Source organism: Peromyscus leucopus, chromosome 23 (genome assembly GCF_004664715.2).
Source record: "Peromyscus leucopus breed LL Stock chromosome 23, UCI_PerLeu_2.1, whole genome shotgun sequence".
Lineage (NCBI taxonomy): Eukaryota > Metazoa > Chordata > Mammalia > Rodentia > Cricetidae > Peromyscus > Peromyscus leucopus.
Genome location: NC_051082.1, coordinates 27,402,129 through 27,418,461, shown reverse-complemented (window position 1 = coordinate 27,418,461; position 16,333 = coordinate 27,402,129). Strand labels below are relative to the sequence as shown.

General features: G+C 49.3%; 1 protein-coding gene and 1 non-coding gene across 2 annotated transcripts; both read right to left on the bottom strand.

Annotated features, from left to right (window-relative positions):
- Positions 1-1,994: 1,994 nt before the first annotated feature.
- On the bottom strand, positions 1,995-11,457 carry Zp3 (zona pellucida glycoprotein 3). Its single transcript, XM_028894393.2, is given in 9 exon segments — positions 1,995-2,203; positions 3,002-3,138; positions 3,263-3,354; positions 5,040-5,157; positions 6,200-6,377; positions 6,475-6,578; positions 8,527-8,549; positions 8,551-8,646; positions 10,972-11,457. Coding segments are annotated over 9 exon segments (1,269 nt in total). The 5' UTR covers positions 11,284-11,457.
- Positions 11,458-12,615: 1,158 nt separating this feature from the next.
- On the bottom strand, positions 12,616-12,771 carry LOC114710333. Its single transcript, XR_003737041.1, has one exon. It is a non-coding gene; the product is annotated as a U1 spliceosomal RNA (small nuclear RNA).
- Positions 12,772-16,333: the final 3,562 nt, after the last annotated feature.

Sequence of the window (16,333 nt, the reverse complement as noted above, 5' to 3'; positions counted from 1 at the left end):
CTCCCACCAGCTGCTCTTTTGGAGCATCTTCCGGTTCCTGTAAGTCTGTGCCTAACAAATGCTCATTTGGCCCATTAAAGCCCTGAACGGCACATCCAGTTACCGGAAGAGCCGAGATGCTGCTGAGCCTGGTAGCGCACACCTGGGGTCCTAGCACTTGGAGAGAGAAGCGAAAGGACGAGGAACTCAGGGTCGTCTCTAGTTATGCAAGTCCAAGGCCAGCTGGGCTACGTGAGAGGCTATTCAAAAAATGAAAGGATTTAGGCTAGCCGCGGACTGCAGCTCAGGGGTGGGGCGCTTGCTTAGCATGTGCGAGGCCCTGGATTCAACCCACAGTCTCACAAAAATAAAGGCTGGGTAAGGTGGGTGTCTGCTCCAGTGGAGTTTCAAACGCTGAAGAAGGGAAGCAACTGCTCCCACTGGAGATGGAGGTGAACCACCTTAGGAAGAATAAAAACACTGAGAAGCTGAGACAGCTCTTCCTGACGTCATGAGACCAAAGGAAATCCCAGCCACCCTTTCTGAGGCCTTCAACCCCCACAGGGATCTCCTCTCAGAACCCACAACTACACACCCCCAAAATGCTACTCCACACACCTTAGTCATCACCCAGAACTAAAATTATCTGGACAACCAAATTGGAGCAGTATTTTTTTCTGCTTTGCATATTTTGAGGGTGGGGTGGGGAGTGGGTTTTGAGACAGTTTCTCTGCGTAGCTTTGGAGTCTTTCCTGGAACTCACTCTGCAGCCCAGGCTGGCCTCCACTCAGAGATCCGCCTGCCTCTGCCTCCCAGAGTGCTGGGATTAAAGGTGTGCGCCACCACCCGGCACCACCCAGCATGCTCTGAGTTCATTAGCTACAGGGTCTTTAAGGTTATTTTTAAATGTGTCTATGTTGAATATATGGTACATGTGTGCAGGAGTCCGTGGAGACCAGAGGAAGTCCTCACATCTCCTGGAGCTGGAAGGTACAAGTGGATCCCAGCAACTATTCTGTGAGCCACCGGATATGGCTGCTGGGATCGGAAATCAGGTCCCCTGAAGATGAGCAAGCGCTCCTGACCACTGAACTAGTGCTCTGGCCCCTATTTTTATGTGTCAGTGTTTTGCTTCCACATTTAAGTATGTGCATTATGTGCATTCTTGGTGCCCACGGAGGTCAGAAGGGCATATTGGATCCCCGGTAACTGAAATTATAGATGGTTGAGAGAACTGTGGGTGCTGGGAACTGAACCCCTAGTCTTATACAAGAGCAGCAAGTGCTCTTAATCGCCGAGCCATCTGTTTGGATTTTGTTTTTGGAAAACAGGGTTTCTCTGTGTAGTCCTGGCTACCTTGGAACTCACTCTGTAGACCAGGCTGCCTCCTGAGTGCTGGGATTAAAGGTATGCACCACCCTGCCCCCACCGGGTTTGTTTTTTTTTTTTTTTTTAAAAAGAGTCATGCATAGCCTAGAAAGGCCTCCAACTTTCTACAAAACCAAGGATGACCTTGAACTCCCAATCCTGTCTCCACTTCCTAGATGTTGAGGCGAGAGGCATGAACTCCTGGGACTTTGGACAGGTCATTTTCTGTCTGCTAACCTGAAGAGGAGCAAGAAACCCCCCTTTCCATCCTTACCCCATTGGAGTCAGATCCGTGGGGACAGTGCTAGAAGATTCCTTGATACCCTAAGCAGTCAGTCTGGCTGGGCCTACCCAGCTCTTTCAACAGCTCCTGTCTCCGTATTGATCTTATTGGAGTCCCACACAGCAACACCTGGACAGATGTGCTGCCTAATGCAGAAGTTCAAGTTCACATATGTATACTAGACAGCTGAGCCTCTCCATCCAGATGGCGGCTCACTGGAGGTCCAGCTGTTCTTGCTAGATTACATTATTGGCACACACGTAATAGCTGATCGTCTAGTTCACCCTCCCCCACGTGGCCACCACCAACCCCACACTCCACCTCAGGGACAGGCACTAAACCACATTCAGAACTGGATCTTTTATTATGAAAGGGAGACAACATGGGAAGTGGGGTGACACGTCCTGGTGACACTAAGGACAAGGGCAGCCAGGGTCAGGAATGCCACTGCGGCTAGGCCTAAGGCAAGAGCCACGGAGGTTTGAGCAGAAGAGGTCCAGCCCTCCACAGCCTGGTCACTTGCCTTTCCCAGGAAAATCAGGGGTCCTACAGTGACATCAGCTTCATCCATCACTGTAAAAGAACAGGACGTGGGGAAGGCTTTATGCTTGGTGCTGGAGAATCATATCGAAGTCCTTAAGAATGCTAGACGAGAGCTTTTATGAGCCACACTCCCAAATCCCTTACTGGAGGATTCTAGGCAGGTGCTCTACCACTGAGCCACACCCCAGCCCCTCACTGGGGGATTCTAGGCAGGGGCTCTACCACTGAGCCACACCCCAGCCCCTCACTGGGGGATTCTAGGCAGGGGCTCTACCACTGAGTCACACCCCAACCCCTCACTGGGGATTCTAGGCAGGGGCTCTACCACTGAGCCACACCCCAGCCCCTCACTGGGGGATTCTAGGCAGGGGCTCTACTGCTGAGCTTTTCTCCCAGGCTTTTATGTTTGGTTCCTTGAGTCAAGGTTTCCCTATGCATCCGTACCCCAGGCTGTCCTTGAACTGATTTCTCCCATCTTAGCCTCCCCAGGGCTGGGACAACAGATGCGAATCACTCTCAGCGCTCAAGTTGAGCTTATTACCCGAGTATCATTTTGCTCTGCCTGGGTGGACTGAATGAGGTATCACCGGACCAGCCACACTATTCTCCCCGCTACCCAGTAACGTGCTGAGAGAACATCAAGGTGACAGAGATATCCCACACGCTACTGGGAAGAGAGGGTCAGCAACCCTCCCACTTGAGACTCGAGATGTTATCAGGTCCCGGAAGACATTCCCTAAGTCAGCCATCTTGATGGAGGAAGAGGAAGAAGTGACGGCAGATGTCTTAAAGAGGAAGAGGAAGAGGCAGCTCGTGCCTGTGACGTACCGTGCCTGCGGTTTCTAGGAGCTGACCGGGGCCACTGTTTCTCTCCATGGGCCTGGTGCTTCGAGTTGTTCAAACTACTGCAGTCGCCCTTAACGCAGCAGTCACAGATGGCAGCGTCGCCCTCTACTGGCAGCCAGCTGAGAGGCGAAACACAAGGCTTAGCTCCGGGACCGGAACAGGAAGACTTTGCAATTGTGCATTTGAAGAAACAGACACGAGGGGTGCCTGAGGGCCCCCACACCCACAGTCTGGTCCCCTCACCTATTGGAAGTCCTGTTGTAGGAGCAGGCTTTATTGAGCTCATCTGGGGTCTGGTTTGCTGGAGTCACTTTGAGATGACAGGTGATATAGATCTGAAATAGTCATGAGCAGGCCGAGTTTTATGATGTGTCAGTGACTTTTTAAAAATATTTTAGGAAGCCAGGTGTGGTGTGCAGCACTCAGGAGGCAGAGGCTGGCATATCTGAGTTCTAGGCCAGCCCAGTCTACAGAGTGAGTTCCAGGACAGCCAGGACCACACAGAGTAACCCTGTCTTAGAAAAAATAAAACACTGGCTGCTCTTTCAGAGGACCCGAGTTCAATTCCCGCCACCTACATGGCTGGGATCTTTTGGCCTCTGCATGGTATTTACAGACATACTCAGGCATGCACACATACATAAAATCTTTTGATTTCTGAGTAAAATAAAATTTAAAACTGGTGAAGGGGAGGTGGCTCATTGGGTGAAGGTGTTTGTCACCAAGACTAATGACCTAAGTTTGAGCCCTGGACTCCACACGTGGAGGGAGAGAACTTCCACTAGATGTTCTCAGACCTCCACACAAGCACACGCGCATGCGCGCACACAGAAACATTGCAAAAAAAAAAGTTTTAATTAAGCCAGATGTGGTAACCTACACCTTTAATCCAGGTGAAGGCAGGTAGGTCTGTGAGTTCAAGGCCAACCTGGTCTACATAGTGAGTTCCAGGTTAACCAGGATATATAGTGAAACCTGAATCAAAGACAGAATGAAACAAAAAGTTTAAAATAACTTTTGGCTTGATTCGTGTTCATGGATCGTGTGCTGGAGTTAGGGGGTGGGCCTCGAGTCCAGAGCCTTCTGTATCTACAGAAGCACTACTATGGAGTTCTCTGAACAGCCCAGCTTTTGCCTTTTGGGGCAGCTCCCATAACCCAGGCACAGTGGGTCCTGGAACCCAAACTCCAGTCCTCCACGAGAGCTCTTAGTTGCTGAGCTGTCGACTCCTCGGCCCTGGGGGTTAACTTTTGTTGTTCTCTGGGGCAAGACAGGGTCTCACTACATGGCTCTGGCTGGCCTGGAACTCACTCTGCAAACCAGGCTGGATTCAAACTCAGATCCACCTGCCTCTGCCTCCCGAGTGTGGGGATTAAAACAGGTGTGTGCTACTGTGTCTGACTGAGTTATTTAGGGTTTTGTGTTTTTGTTACTGTGTATGTTCCAATAGCATGTATGTCTGCACTGCATGCATGCTTGGTGCCTGAGGATGACAGAAGAGTGTTGGATCCCCTAGAACTGGAGTTACAGATGGTTGTGAGCCACCATGTGGTTGATGGGAATCAAACCCAGGTCCTCTGAAAAAGCAGCTGGTGCTTTTTTTTTAATGACTTTACTTATATTTTATATGCATTGGTGTTTTGCCTGCATGTCTGTGTGAGGGTGTCGGATCCCCTGGAGGTAGAGTTATAGGCAGTCGTGGGCTGTCATGTGGGTGCTGGGAATTGAACTCAGGTCCTCTGAAAGAGCAGCCAGTGCTTTTAACTGCTGAGCCATCTCTCCAGCCCCACAGCCAGTACTATTAACCACCAAGCCATCTTTCCAGCTCCCATTTTATCCAGTTCAAGTTTAAGCCCCACAAACCCTTCTCCGTGAGGGCCTAGCTGAACCACAGTTGTTACTTTCTCTTTCTAGCATGGTAAGTCATTTGCTTAAGGGAAGCACTTTTGGTTAACAGCACAGAACATTAAGTCAGACTAGGGGTGCAGACTTATGCTTGGCTGTTGAAAAATTCCATTACCGTATTTCTGGAGCTGTTGGCAAAATGGAATACATCCACCGTGAACTGGAGGGTCTCCGGCCGGGGTCTAGGGGCTTGAAATGTAGAAAAGCTCTCAGATAGACCATCCACGAGGCAACTTGGAAAGGAAGAAGTGAATGGAGTTAACCTAACTGCTAGATCATCTCATTACCAATGTTCCCTGGAAGCCAGGTGTCTTTGTTTGCTTTCTCTGCGGTGATAAAAGGTGAGCCACATCAACGTAGGGAGCAAAGTGTTTGTGTAGCTCACAGGTCACAGTTCATAATTGAGGGAAACCGAGGTGGGAACTCAAGGGACCTGGAGACAGGAACTGAAGCGCAGACCCAGAGGAAAGTGACTTACGGCTTGCTCAGTTACATTTCTTATGTAGCCCGGGTCTACCTGCACCATCGCCTGGCTCCTCCTACATCAATTAGTAATTAAGAAGACGCCCACAGACGTGCCCATGGGCCAATCTGATGGAGCTACTTAATGGAGGCGCCCTCTTAGGTGTATCGAGTTGATAACATCAGACAAAATGTCTCACGCTTGTCATCCCAACACTCCAAAGACCGAGACTTTAAGACTTCAAAGTAGAAGGTTGCTGTGGACGTCTTTCTGTGTGCTGTGCATGTGTGTTACTCTGATGGGCTGATAAATAAAGCCGTTTGGCCTATGGCAAGGCAGCTTAGAGGCAGGCAGGAAATCCAAACAGATGACAGGAAGAGAAAGGAGAGACAAGGCAGACGTGAGCCACCGCCAGGAGCAGCGTAAAGTTATCAGTAAGCCACAAGCCACATGGCAAAGTATAGCTTTATAGAAATGGGTTCATTTAGGATAGAAGAGCTAGCTAGCAAGAGGCCTGTCATAGGCCATACAGTTTGTAAGTAACATAAGCCTCTGTGTGTTTACTTGGGTTCAAGCAGCTGCAGGACCGGGTGGGACACAGGAAAACTTTCAGTTACAGAAGGTAACTTAGTTGTGAGGCGAAAGGGATCAGCTGGAGTGTGGAGCAAGAGAAGGTAGTGAAGGTGAATCTGATCAAAATTCACCCGTGTGAAAATGTCATAATGCATCCAATTCGTATAATGTATGCTAATGAATACTTAAAAAACCAAGGGGCAATAAAATGACTCCCTAGAAAGGAGGCTGGGTCTCACCCATGGAAGTCCACGATGACGTGATAGGGAGAGGCAGTCTGGTCTGGCGAAGGTGTGGCCACACAGTGGTCCACAAACAGCTGCAGTGGCGGGTGGCTTCCGGTCTGGACTTCTGCCTGGAGGTGGGCTACCTCTCCCAGGTGGAAGGTGGGGGATGGTTTCTCAGCATTCCAGTTCTCTGAAGGGGTAGAGACGGGGGCTAAGAGACTGCCCAAAGGTACCTGCATCCCCCCCTCACCCCCACCCGCGCCAACTCCTCCAGTCTTCCGACTCACCCTCCATCAGGCGGAGAGAGAAAACCAGCTTCTCCTCTGAGGACACAGTGGTGCTGAAGGGAACCCAGGTGGGCAGGATGGCGTGGCTGCTCACATTGCCCTGCCTGTGAGAGAAACCACGGCTGCTTCCATAGAACTCCATCCTGGCCCAGTTTGTGTGGGGTCGGGGTTACCACACCCTTGCTCTTAATGAGTTCTTGGATGAATCAACTAGGTAGCCAAGGCCAAGGTCCCCAAAGGTTGGGCCTGTTCCTTAACCCTTCTGAATGCCTACACGTGAAAGCAGCCAGACACCCCAACCATGGGGACAGAGACCAAAGCATGGAGAGACAATTCTGAGGGTGGAAGAGATCTGGGGGGTAGAAGCTCCTTAGGGAGCAGAGATGTGGTCTATCATCTTAGGTCCTGGTGAAAGACAAACAGAAGTCGGAAGTGGATGAACCCAGCGCTCAGGGGGCTGAGGCAAGAAGAACAGAATGTCCCGTTCTGACTCCATTTTTAAAAAGATGGAGTGGGGACAGAGCGGATCGAGTGCTTGCCCAGCATACATGAGGCCCTGGACTTAATCCCGGCACATCATAGGCCACGTGTAGTAGTGCCTGCCTGTCATCCCAGCACTCTGAAGGATCACAGCTCAGAGCCACCTTAGTCTACAAAGCAAATGTCAGGCTAGCCAAGTATACACAGCGAAACCCTGTGTGAAAAACAAAACAAATCAACAGAAGCTTTTTAAAAAGCTGTGCGTAATTGTGGTACAGGCCTATCACCCCAGCACGCTAGAGGTAGAGGCAGGGGATCGATGTAAGTCGGAGGACGGCTTGAGCGACTGCCTCAAAACACAAACATTAAAAACAACCGCGGGCCAGTGAAGTATCCCAGTCTGGAGCCCCCAAGAAGTCTGAGCCGGGCATGATGACCCATGCCTGTAATCCCAGAGCTGCAGGGACTGAGGCAAGAGGTTAGTGAAGAGCCAAGACCAGACTGTAATACAGTCAGGCAAGTTCAGCACTTGATAGATTGTCATCTATAAAGTGCACCTAAAAGTTCATGTTTGAAAATTTAAGCTCAAAATTTTTTTTTTTTTTTTTTTTTGCTGGGTGGTAGTGGTGGTGGTGCATGCCCTTAATCCCATCACTTGGGAGGCAGAGGCAGGTGATCTCTGTGAGCTTGAGGCCAGCCTGGTCTACAAGTGAGTTCCAGGCCAGCCAGGGCTACACAGAGAAACCCTGTTTAAAGAAAAAAAATACAAACGCAAAACACACACACACTTTTTTTTGGGGGGAGGGGGGAGGCTGTGATTTCTTTTTGTTGTTTTAAGACAGGGTCTCACTATAGCCCTAGCCCAGGCTGGCCTGGAACTCTATGTAGACCAGACTGGCTTCAAATCAGAGATCCTTGAGTACTGGGATTAAAGACATGCCTCCATGCAAGGTTTCCTTTAATGTTTTAAATAAGTTCATGACCTTGTGGTGGGCTGTATTATATCCATGGCTACTGTGGGGCACATGTAGGTCATAGCCCACACAAGTCTGGGAGACACATACGGACACATGAGGAGAGAGAGAGAGAGACAGAGAGAGACAGAGAGACAGAGAGACAGAGAGAGAGAGACAGAGAGACAGAGAGACAGAGAGACAGAGAGACAGAGAGACAGAGAGAAACAAGCAGCCATGCTGCCTCCATCCTGCATCCCAGCACTTATGAGGCTGAGATAGATCACCAAATTCAAGGCCAACTAGTCTACGGAATTCCAGGTCATCCTGTGAAAACACAAAATGAAGCCAGGTCTTCGAGCACACGCTATAAACCCAGCATTTAGGAGGAGAAAGAGGTAGGGGATGAGTGTGAACTTGGGCTTCATGGAATCCTGTCGTAATTTTGTCTCTCCTCCCTGAAAAAGGCAATCGGTCCCTTAGTGCACACCTGGCCTCAGACTTTGCTCAGCAGGCTACCGTTGGCAATAACCACAGCCGTAAGCCATCTCCTCATCAGAGCAACAGTGGCAGGCAGCCTGATCCAACCCAGGGACCCAGCAGCGCACCCCACACTGACCTGGGGTAGCGGCAGTCAATGGGGGACCTCCACACGGTTAGTCCTCAGGATGGACAGGCCGCCCACAGGGCGGGGGTCATGGAACAGGAAGGTGCTGTACACCAGGGCATCGTCTGTCACCTGAAGCAAAGTTATATTTAAGGGTTTTGGTTTTCTTTTTCGAGACAGGGTTTCTCTGTGTAGCCCTGGCTGTCCTGGAGCTCTCGTAAACCAGGCTGGCCTGGAACTCAGAGATCCGCCTGCCTCTGCCTCCACAGTGCTGGGATTAAAGGCGTGCGCCACCACCAGCCAGGTTGCAAAGTTGTAATGTTAACCAAATCCAACCCACACATCCTGGGGATGCTTGCTTGGCCCGTAGGTTTTAGGGAATCCAGCCTAGGGAGGCAGACAGATAGGCTCAGTTCAACCTGCCCTCTGCTGGCCAGTAAAGGAGTAAGAGCTAGGCTGGAGAGAGAGCTCAGTGATTAAGAGCATTTGGGTTCAATTCCCAGCACTCACATGGCAGGTCACAACTGCCATAACCCCAGTTCCAGGGGCTGCAATCCCCCCCCCATGGTGGACGTACATACAGGCAAAGCACCCACATAAAGATCAAACGTAAAGCTTTTTTTAAAAAGAACTTGAGGGATGAGGGGGTTGGCCACACCTTTAATCCCAACACTCAAGAGGCAGAGGTAGGCAGATCTCTGAGTTCGAGGTCAGCCTGGTCTACAGATGGAGTTCCAGGACAGCCAGGGCTACACAGAGAAACGGTCTTGAAAATCCAGAAGAGAAAACAAAAGTTGAACAGCCGTTATTAGTTTTTTGAGATAGGTTGAGCCCAGGTTGGCCTTACACTGTCAACCCTCCTGCCTCAGCCTCTTAAGAGATAGAATTACTTGAATTACAAACCAAAGTTCGATTCCAAAGTCGACTTTAGGACACCTGTGAGTTGTTTTGGGCTTATGGACTAAATATGAGTGACCCCGAAGCAGCTGCAGCACTGGAAAATTACCCCGGCATGAAGATTTCCCCATCACACGCACGCCCCATCCCCACCCCCCACCCCGCCCCCATCGCATTCCTAGAGCCTCTGCAATGAAGGCAGAATTATATACAGCTAGCTGGAAGGTGCAGGAGGAAGCCATTGAGATAATATATCTCTTATTTCAAAGCTGCCAGGTGTAATGGCGCACCCCTGTAAACCCAGCACCAGGGAAAGCAAAGGCCGGGTTATAGCTGCAAGACCTTCTCAAAATGGGTACTGGAGTAGCTTACTTGGAATGTGCAAGGCCCCGAATTCCATCCCCAGCACTGGTTATTGATTTTCTCTATCAGTGATTAGGTCCAGGTCTTTATTTTTACCCCCAAAAGACAGGGTTTCTCACCGGGCAGTGGTGACACAGACCTTTAATCCCCACACTCCGCACTCAGGAGGCAGAGCCAGGTGGATCTCTGAGAGTTCGAGGCCAGCCTGGTCTACAGAGTGAGATCCAGGACAGCATCAAAACTACACGGAGAAACCTTGTCTCAAATTAAAAAAAAAAAAAAGTTTCTCTGTGTAACAGCCTTAGCTATACTAGAACTAGCTAGAACTAGAACCAGGCTAGCCTCGAACTCAGAGAGCTCAGAGGCATGTGCTGCCGCCACCACAGAGCTTAATTTTTACTTTTGAGGCATTGACGTTGCTCTATGTAGCTTTGAGCTTGATATCCTCCTGCCAGCCTTCCAAGTGCTGGGATTACAACTGCATGTGCCTGGTTGGGTTTTGTTTTTTGGGGGTTTTGTTTGTTTTTGTTTTTGTTTTTGTTTTTTGGGTTTGTTTGTTTTGGTAGAGTCTATCATGTAGCCAAGGCTATCCTTAGACTCCCAGTTCTCCTGCCTCTACTTCCCAAGTGCTGGAATTTTGGGTATGTGTTACCCGGCATGCCTGGGGCGGGGATTTTTAATGCCTCTATCGAGCACCTGAGCTGCCCTCTGTGTTCCTTTCCAGCTCTTAGGCCCATCACCCTTGTATTCTCTTCCTGGAGAGGGACCACAGATCTCCAGGAGAACTCAGAGTCGCAATGTGGAGGTGGTGGTGGTGGTGGTGGCGCACACCCTTAATCCTAACACTTCGGGAGGCAGAGGCAGGTGGATCTCTGTGAGTTCGAGGCCAGCCTGGGCTACAGAGCGAGTTCCAGGACAGGCACCTAAAGCTACCCACAGAAATCCTGTCTCGACAAACCACAATCAAAAAAAATTAAAACAAAAAACAAAACAAAACAACCCAGAGTCGATTGAGTAGGCTGGTCCCAAGAACACAGCTCCTTCCCCTTCTGCCCCATTCACCAGCTTCCAGCAGCTCCTGGAATTTTCCCGCCACCCTCCATCCCATCCCTCAGAAGCTCCATCACCAGGTGGAGCTCCTAGCACCCATTCCCCTCACCAAGCGGGGCGGGGGGGGGGGGGGGACGCCAGCCTCACCTGCACCCTGATGCTGCATTCATGCAGCTGGGCCTTGAACCTGACCACATCGGTATCCACGGAAACCAGGGGCCGACAGCTTTCTGAGCCAAGGGTGAGGTCCCCGGGCTGCACGAGCTTCCCGGTGCCGAAAAGGTCTCTACTGACCGTCACCACCAGCTCGGCCTCCAGACACTCCACCTCCACGGGTGACATGGACCTCGCTGGGGTCGGGGTTCCACCTGGCAAGGGCCGCAGAAGCTGGGGACGGCCCAGCTCTATGCCTCCTCCACACAGCAGGAAACAGAGGACGAGGCGGTAGCTCTGCCCCATGCTGCTGCCTGAATCAAGGCCTGTGCGGAGCAGGGTGCAGACACTACTCAGGCATCTTATATGCTGGGATGACCACCCTCCCACCTGAATTCTCTCGACTCCCCTCAGTCTCGGGTGGAGCCCATCAACCTCGCATTAGACCTGTGGCCACAAAACCTCATCTGGACCAATAATTAGGATCTGGTTTGTAGTTTAAAGATACCCGACGTGATTCCTAGTCAAGCTTTTTATTTATTTGGTTGGATGGGTTGGTTTTGTTGTTGTTTTGTTGGAGAGGGGGGGTTGTTTTTGTTTTTTGTTTGGTTTGGGTTTTTTTGTTTTTTTTTTTGTTTGGTTTTTTGAGACAGGGTTTCTCTGTGTAGCTTTGAGTCTTTACTGGAACTCACTCTGTAGCCCAGGCTGGCCTCGAACTCACAGAGATCCACCTGGCTCTGCCTCCCGAGTGCTGGGATTAAAGGCCTTTGCCACCAGGCTCCTATTCAAGTTTTAATTCTTTCCCCTGTGGAATTGGACACAGAGCTCCCTGAATGCTAACCAAGGGCTCTACCACGAAGTTGGACCCCCAGGCCCTCTTCGGGGGACTCTAGGCAAGTGCTCTACCCTAAGCTTTAACCCCAGCCCTCTTTTCATATTTTTAATTTTTCAGACAGTCTTAAGTTGCTGGCATTGGCCTCAGTCTGTGGCCTGGCCGGCCTGAGCTTTACAGTCTTCCGGCCTCAGACTCCCAAGCGGCTGTGATGAACGGCCCGAGGCTCGACTTGGTATGCTCGTTAAAGTCTTCACTTTTCCCTATTCCCAGCCCTTGTCCGCTGCTGCATGTAGGGAGCTCAGGGCTTGAGCTTAGAGCTATCCCAGGTCGGGGGTGTGGGGGGGACCCTGGAGAGGTACTTTGATTGGAAGATGCAGGGGTTTTCTTAGAAACAGGTGGAGGATGCTTGCCAAATGAAGGATTAAAAGGCATTAATTAGGCATCAAGAAAAAAAGTATGTGCCTGGGAACTATTCAACAGCTTGTCCCTAGGGGTGAACTCCTCAATTGCGATCAACCCTTGCAAGTCAAAAGCAGTTTAAGATCATTCATCTACTCTATTTATCATGATTTTAATTTTATTAATTATTATTATTATTATTGGGGGTTTTTGTTTGTTTGTTTGGTTTGGTTTGGTTTTTGGTTTTTGAAGACAGGGTTTCTCTGTGAAACAGCCCTGGCTGTCCTGGAACTTGCTCTATAGCTCAAACTAACCTCGGATTCAGACATCCTCCTGCTTCTGCCTCCCGAGTTCTGGGGTTAAAAGCATGTACCACCATTGCCCAACTTAAATTTATTTTTAATGGGGAAAAACACCAAGTCTCCCACAACCACTAATTCCGCAGTCCAGTTTCTCAAATTGGGGAGATCAGAGGTCACAACATCTGTAGTTCAATGGAGGAAACTCTTCCTGAGAAAGCCACATTCTTGATCATGGTATGTCCCCTACCAGGTAAATTGTGATTTTTTTTTGCTTTTTCAGGCAAGGTCTTGCTATGTGGACCCAGCTGGCCTTAAACACACAACAGTTCTCCTGGTTTAGCTTTCCTAGTTGCCAGGATTACAGGTGTGAGCCACCACACGCAGGTTCCCCCCCCAACCCAGTTTTATTTTAACTATTTTTTAAAAAGCATTTATTTATTTTGTGTGGATGGAAGGGCATATACACGCATGCCACAACATGCATGTGGAGGTCAGAGGGTACTTTGATGAGTCTGTCCTTGCCTGTCTTGAGGGTCCCTGGGACCCAGCTCACGTAGTGAGGCTTGGCCGCGGGTGCCTTTGCCTGATGAGCCAATTTGCCACAATCCCCCTATTTTGTTATTATTTCTTCTCTTACTGTAGACAGATCGACCGTGCTGCCTGATCATCGTTTACTTTTTAGAGGTGCAGTCTTACTATGTCACCGGGTCTGGCCTTGAACTCTGGGCTAAATAATTTCCCCTCTCAGCCTCCAGATCTTTGCCACTCTCCAGGACTTCACCTTTACATTTTTTTTCAGTGGATATATGTATATAAATTAATTTGGGGGTGTGATAAGGATGTAGCCCAGGCTTGCCTCAAAATCAGAATCCTCCCACTACTGCCTGTGAGAGTACACACCTTTAATCCCAGGGAGGCAGAGGCCTGGGTTTCTGTGAGTTCCAGGCCAGCCAGGGTTACATAAGGAGTCTCAATCTTGACAAACAAACAAAACCCCAAAAATTCAGGAGGCAGAGGCAGGTGGATCTGTGAGTTTGAGGCCAATTCTAGGCCAGCTAAAGTTACAAGGTAAGATCCTGTCTCAAACAAACAGCAGAATCCTCCTGCCTCAGCCTCCTGGGTGCTGGGATTGTAGGCATGCTACCGCCCTCTGCAGCTTTGATTTCTTGTTTTATTTTTGCGACACTGGGAGTCGAACCCAGGGCCTCGTGCTGACTTTGGTTTTAGTACATCTTGGCACAAACATCAAAGGATAAATTCTTCAGCTAAATACATCAGAGCCGATGCTCAATGCGTTTCTTTTTATGGGAAGCAGGCAAGGAACCTTGTTTAGGCAGAGCAGCTGGGTGAGCCAAGATGGAGGAGGACATTCAGGTGGGCCTGTAGAGATGCTCAGTTACTGAAGCCCACGTCCCTGGAGATGACCCTGGAAGGCTGGTGAGGTGGGCCAGGCAGGAGCCTGAGTGTCAGGCTGACGTGTTGGACTTGGTGAGTGAAAATATCGAAGAGCTGACACTGATAGAGATGATGTCATCGGCACTGGTTGGGAAGAGGGAATGGATGTGGATTAGAGCCAGGTGTCTATTCGCCAGTCCTGGCAGGAATTAGTTAAGGGCTGGTAGTTCCTATGAATAGGGGCCTGTCCTGGGGCCCCAGCCTTAGAAGCTCCTTTGCCACAGCTGTGTTTGCTGATTGTCCCTGACAGGACTACAGAAAAAAAAAAGCTGGAGATTTGTGAGGCTGAGGTGGTAACACACTCTTGAAATCCCAGGACTTAGGAGACTGAGGCAGGAGGGTCATGGGTTTGAAGCCAGCCTTAATTATGTAGCCGGTCTCATAAAATAAACAGGGGAATCTGTGGAGATGACTCAGCAGATAAAAGTGTCTGCCTCAAAGTCTAAGGATCAGAGTTCGATCCCTGGAGTCCACATAAAGGTGGGCGAAAGGCTGGAGAGATGGCTCAGGGGTTAAGATCACTTACTGCTCTTCCAGAGGACCTGGGTTCAATTCCCAGCACCCATATTGGGTGGCTCCTAAACCACCTATAATTCTAGCTACAGGGGATTTGTAGAATTCCCGGGCTTCCTCAAACACTCATTTGCACGTGGTATACACTAACACACATATACATACACATAAATAAATCTTTAAAAATAAATAAAGGCAGGAGAGATGGCTCAGTAGTTAGAATATCTAACACTCTTACAGAGGACCTGGGTTCGGTTCCCAGCACCCACATGGCAGCTCACAACCATCTGCAACTCCAGTTCCAGCCTGTATGTATGAGATACACATAAACTTATGTAGGCACATGTAACACCCATAGATCAAAAATAAATAGGGCTGGAGAGATGGCTCAGTGGTTAAAGAGCAATTGCTGCTACTGCAGAGGACCCAGCTTCTATTCCCAGCACCCACATGGAGGCTCACAACTGTCTGTAACTCCAGTCTCAAGGGATCCAGTGCCGCCTTCTCACCTCCAAAGGCACCAGGCAGGAATGTGATTTGTAGACAGATATGCAAGCAAAGCATTCGTACATGTAAAGGAAAAAATTAAATTATTTATTCTAAAAAAATGAATAAAGTATTAGCCAAAATTTTTTAAAGGCAGAGGCTTAGGTTACCACTCAATGGTAGAGCTTTTGCCTAGACTTCCCCAGTGAAGGGCTAGAGGCATGGCTCAGTGGCAGAGCACTTGCTTAACATGTGCAGTGCCCTGGGCTCCATCCCAGCACTACCATTAATAAACAGATAAACAAACAAATAAATAAATAAATAATGCAAAAGTGAACAAAGTTATCTCTTATCTAAGCCATCACATTGAAATATGAAAAATGATTTTGATTCCCGCCCCCCTTGATGCTGTCTGTGATCTAACCCTAGGGCCATGCTTGCCACATGCTGGATGTTTCTAGAACACCTCCAGAGTGCATCAGAATGGAGGTTCATGGTGCTTCATTGCTAAAACGATTCCATCTAGTGAGTAATGAAAGACTTGCATGTAAAAAAAAAAAAAAAAAAAAAAAAAAAAAGCATTTGTTAGATCTCTGAGTTCAAGGCCAGCCTGGTCTACAGAGTTCCAGGATAGCCAGGGCTACACAGAGAAACTCTGACTCAAAAAACCAAAACAAACAAACAAACAAAAAAAGAGAGAAAGAAAGAAAAAGAAGCACGTGACCAATTCCTCATATTCTAAGGAAAGTTGTTTTGTGGGCTGGTGTGTGGCTCAGTTGGGTAAAGGATCTTGCCACCAAGTCTAATGACCTGAGTTCAATCCTCGGGACTCACAGGGTGGAAGAAAAGAACCTACTCACACAACGGTTTCCTCTGACCACCACATTCCTGAACGGGCACGTGTGCACCTACACATATTCACACAAATACATAAGCATCTTATAATTTGTGTTTGTTTTTCAAAACAGGGTCTCACTATTGTAGCTCTGGCTATCCTAGAACTCCCAGAGATCCACCTGCCTCTGCCTCCCAAGTGCTGGGATTAAAGGTGTGCTCCACCAGGCTTGGCTGCTTCTGCTTTTGTGGGGATTGTCCTCACTTTTCCAGGCATGCACAGCAAGCATCTTCACCACTGAGCCCTTGCCCTGAATGTTGATTCCCACCCTCTTTGTTGCTTTCTTTCTATTGAGAGGGTCTCATTAGGTAGCTGAGGATAACCTTGATCTCACCATGTAGCCCAGGCTGCCGCTCCATCACCAATGCCTGATGTTCAGCTGTCCTGCACAGGGGTAGGGACCCATTCAGGCTTTTCTGCAACCTGAGCCTGGAAGAGAGAGCTGGGAGAGGAAGGAGGGGCCACCTGGCC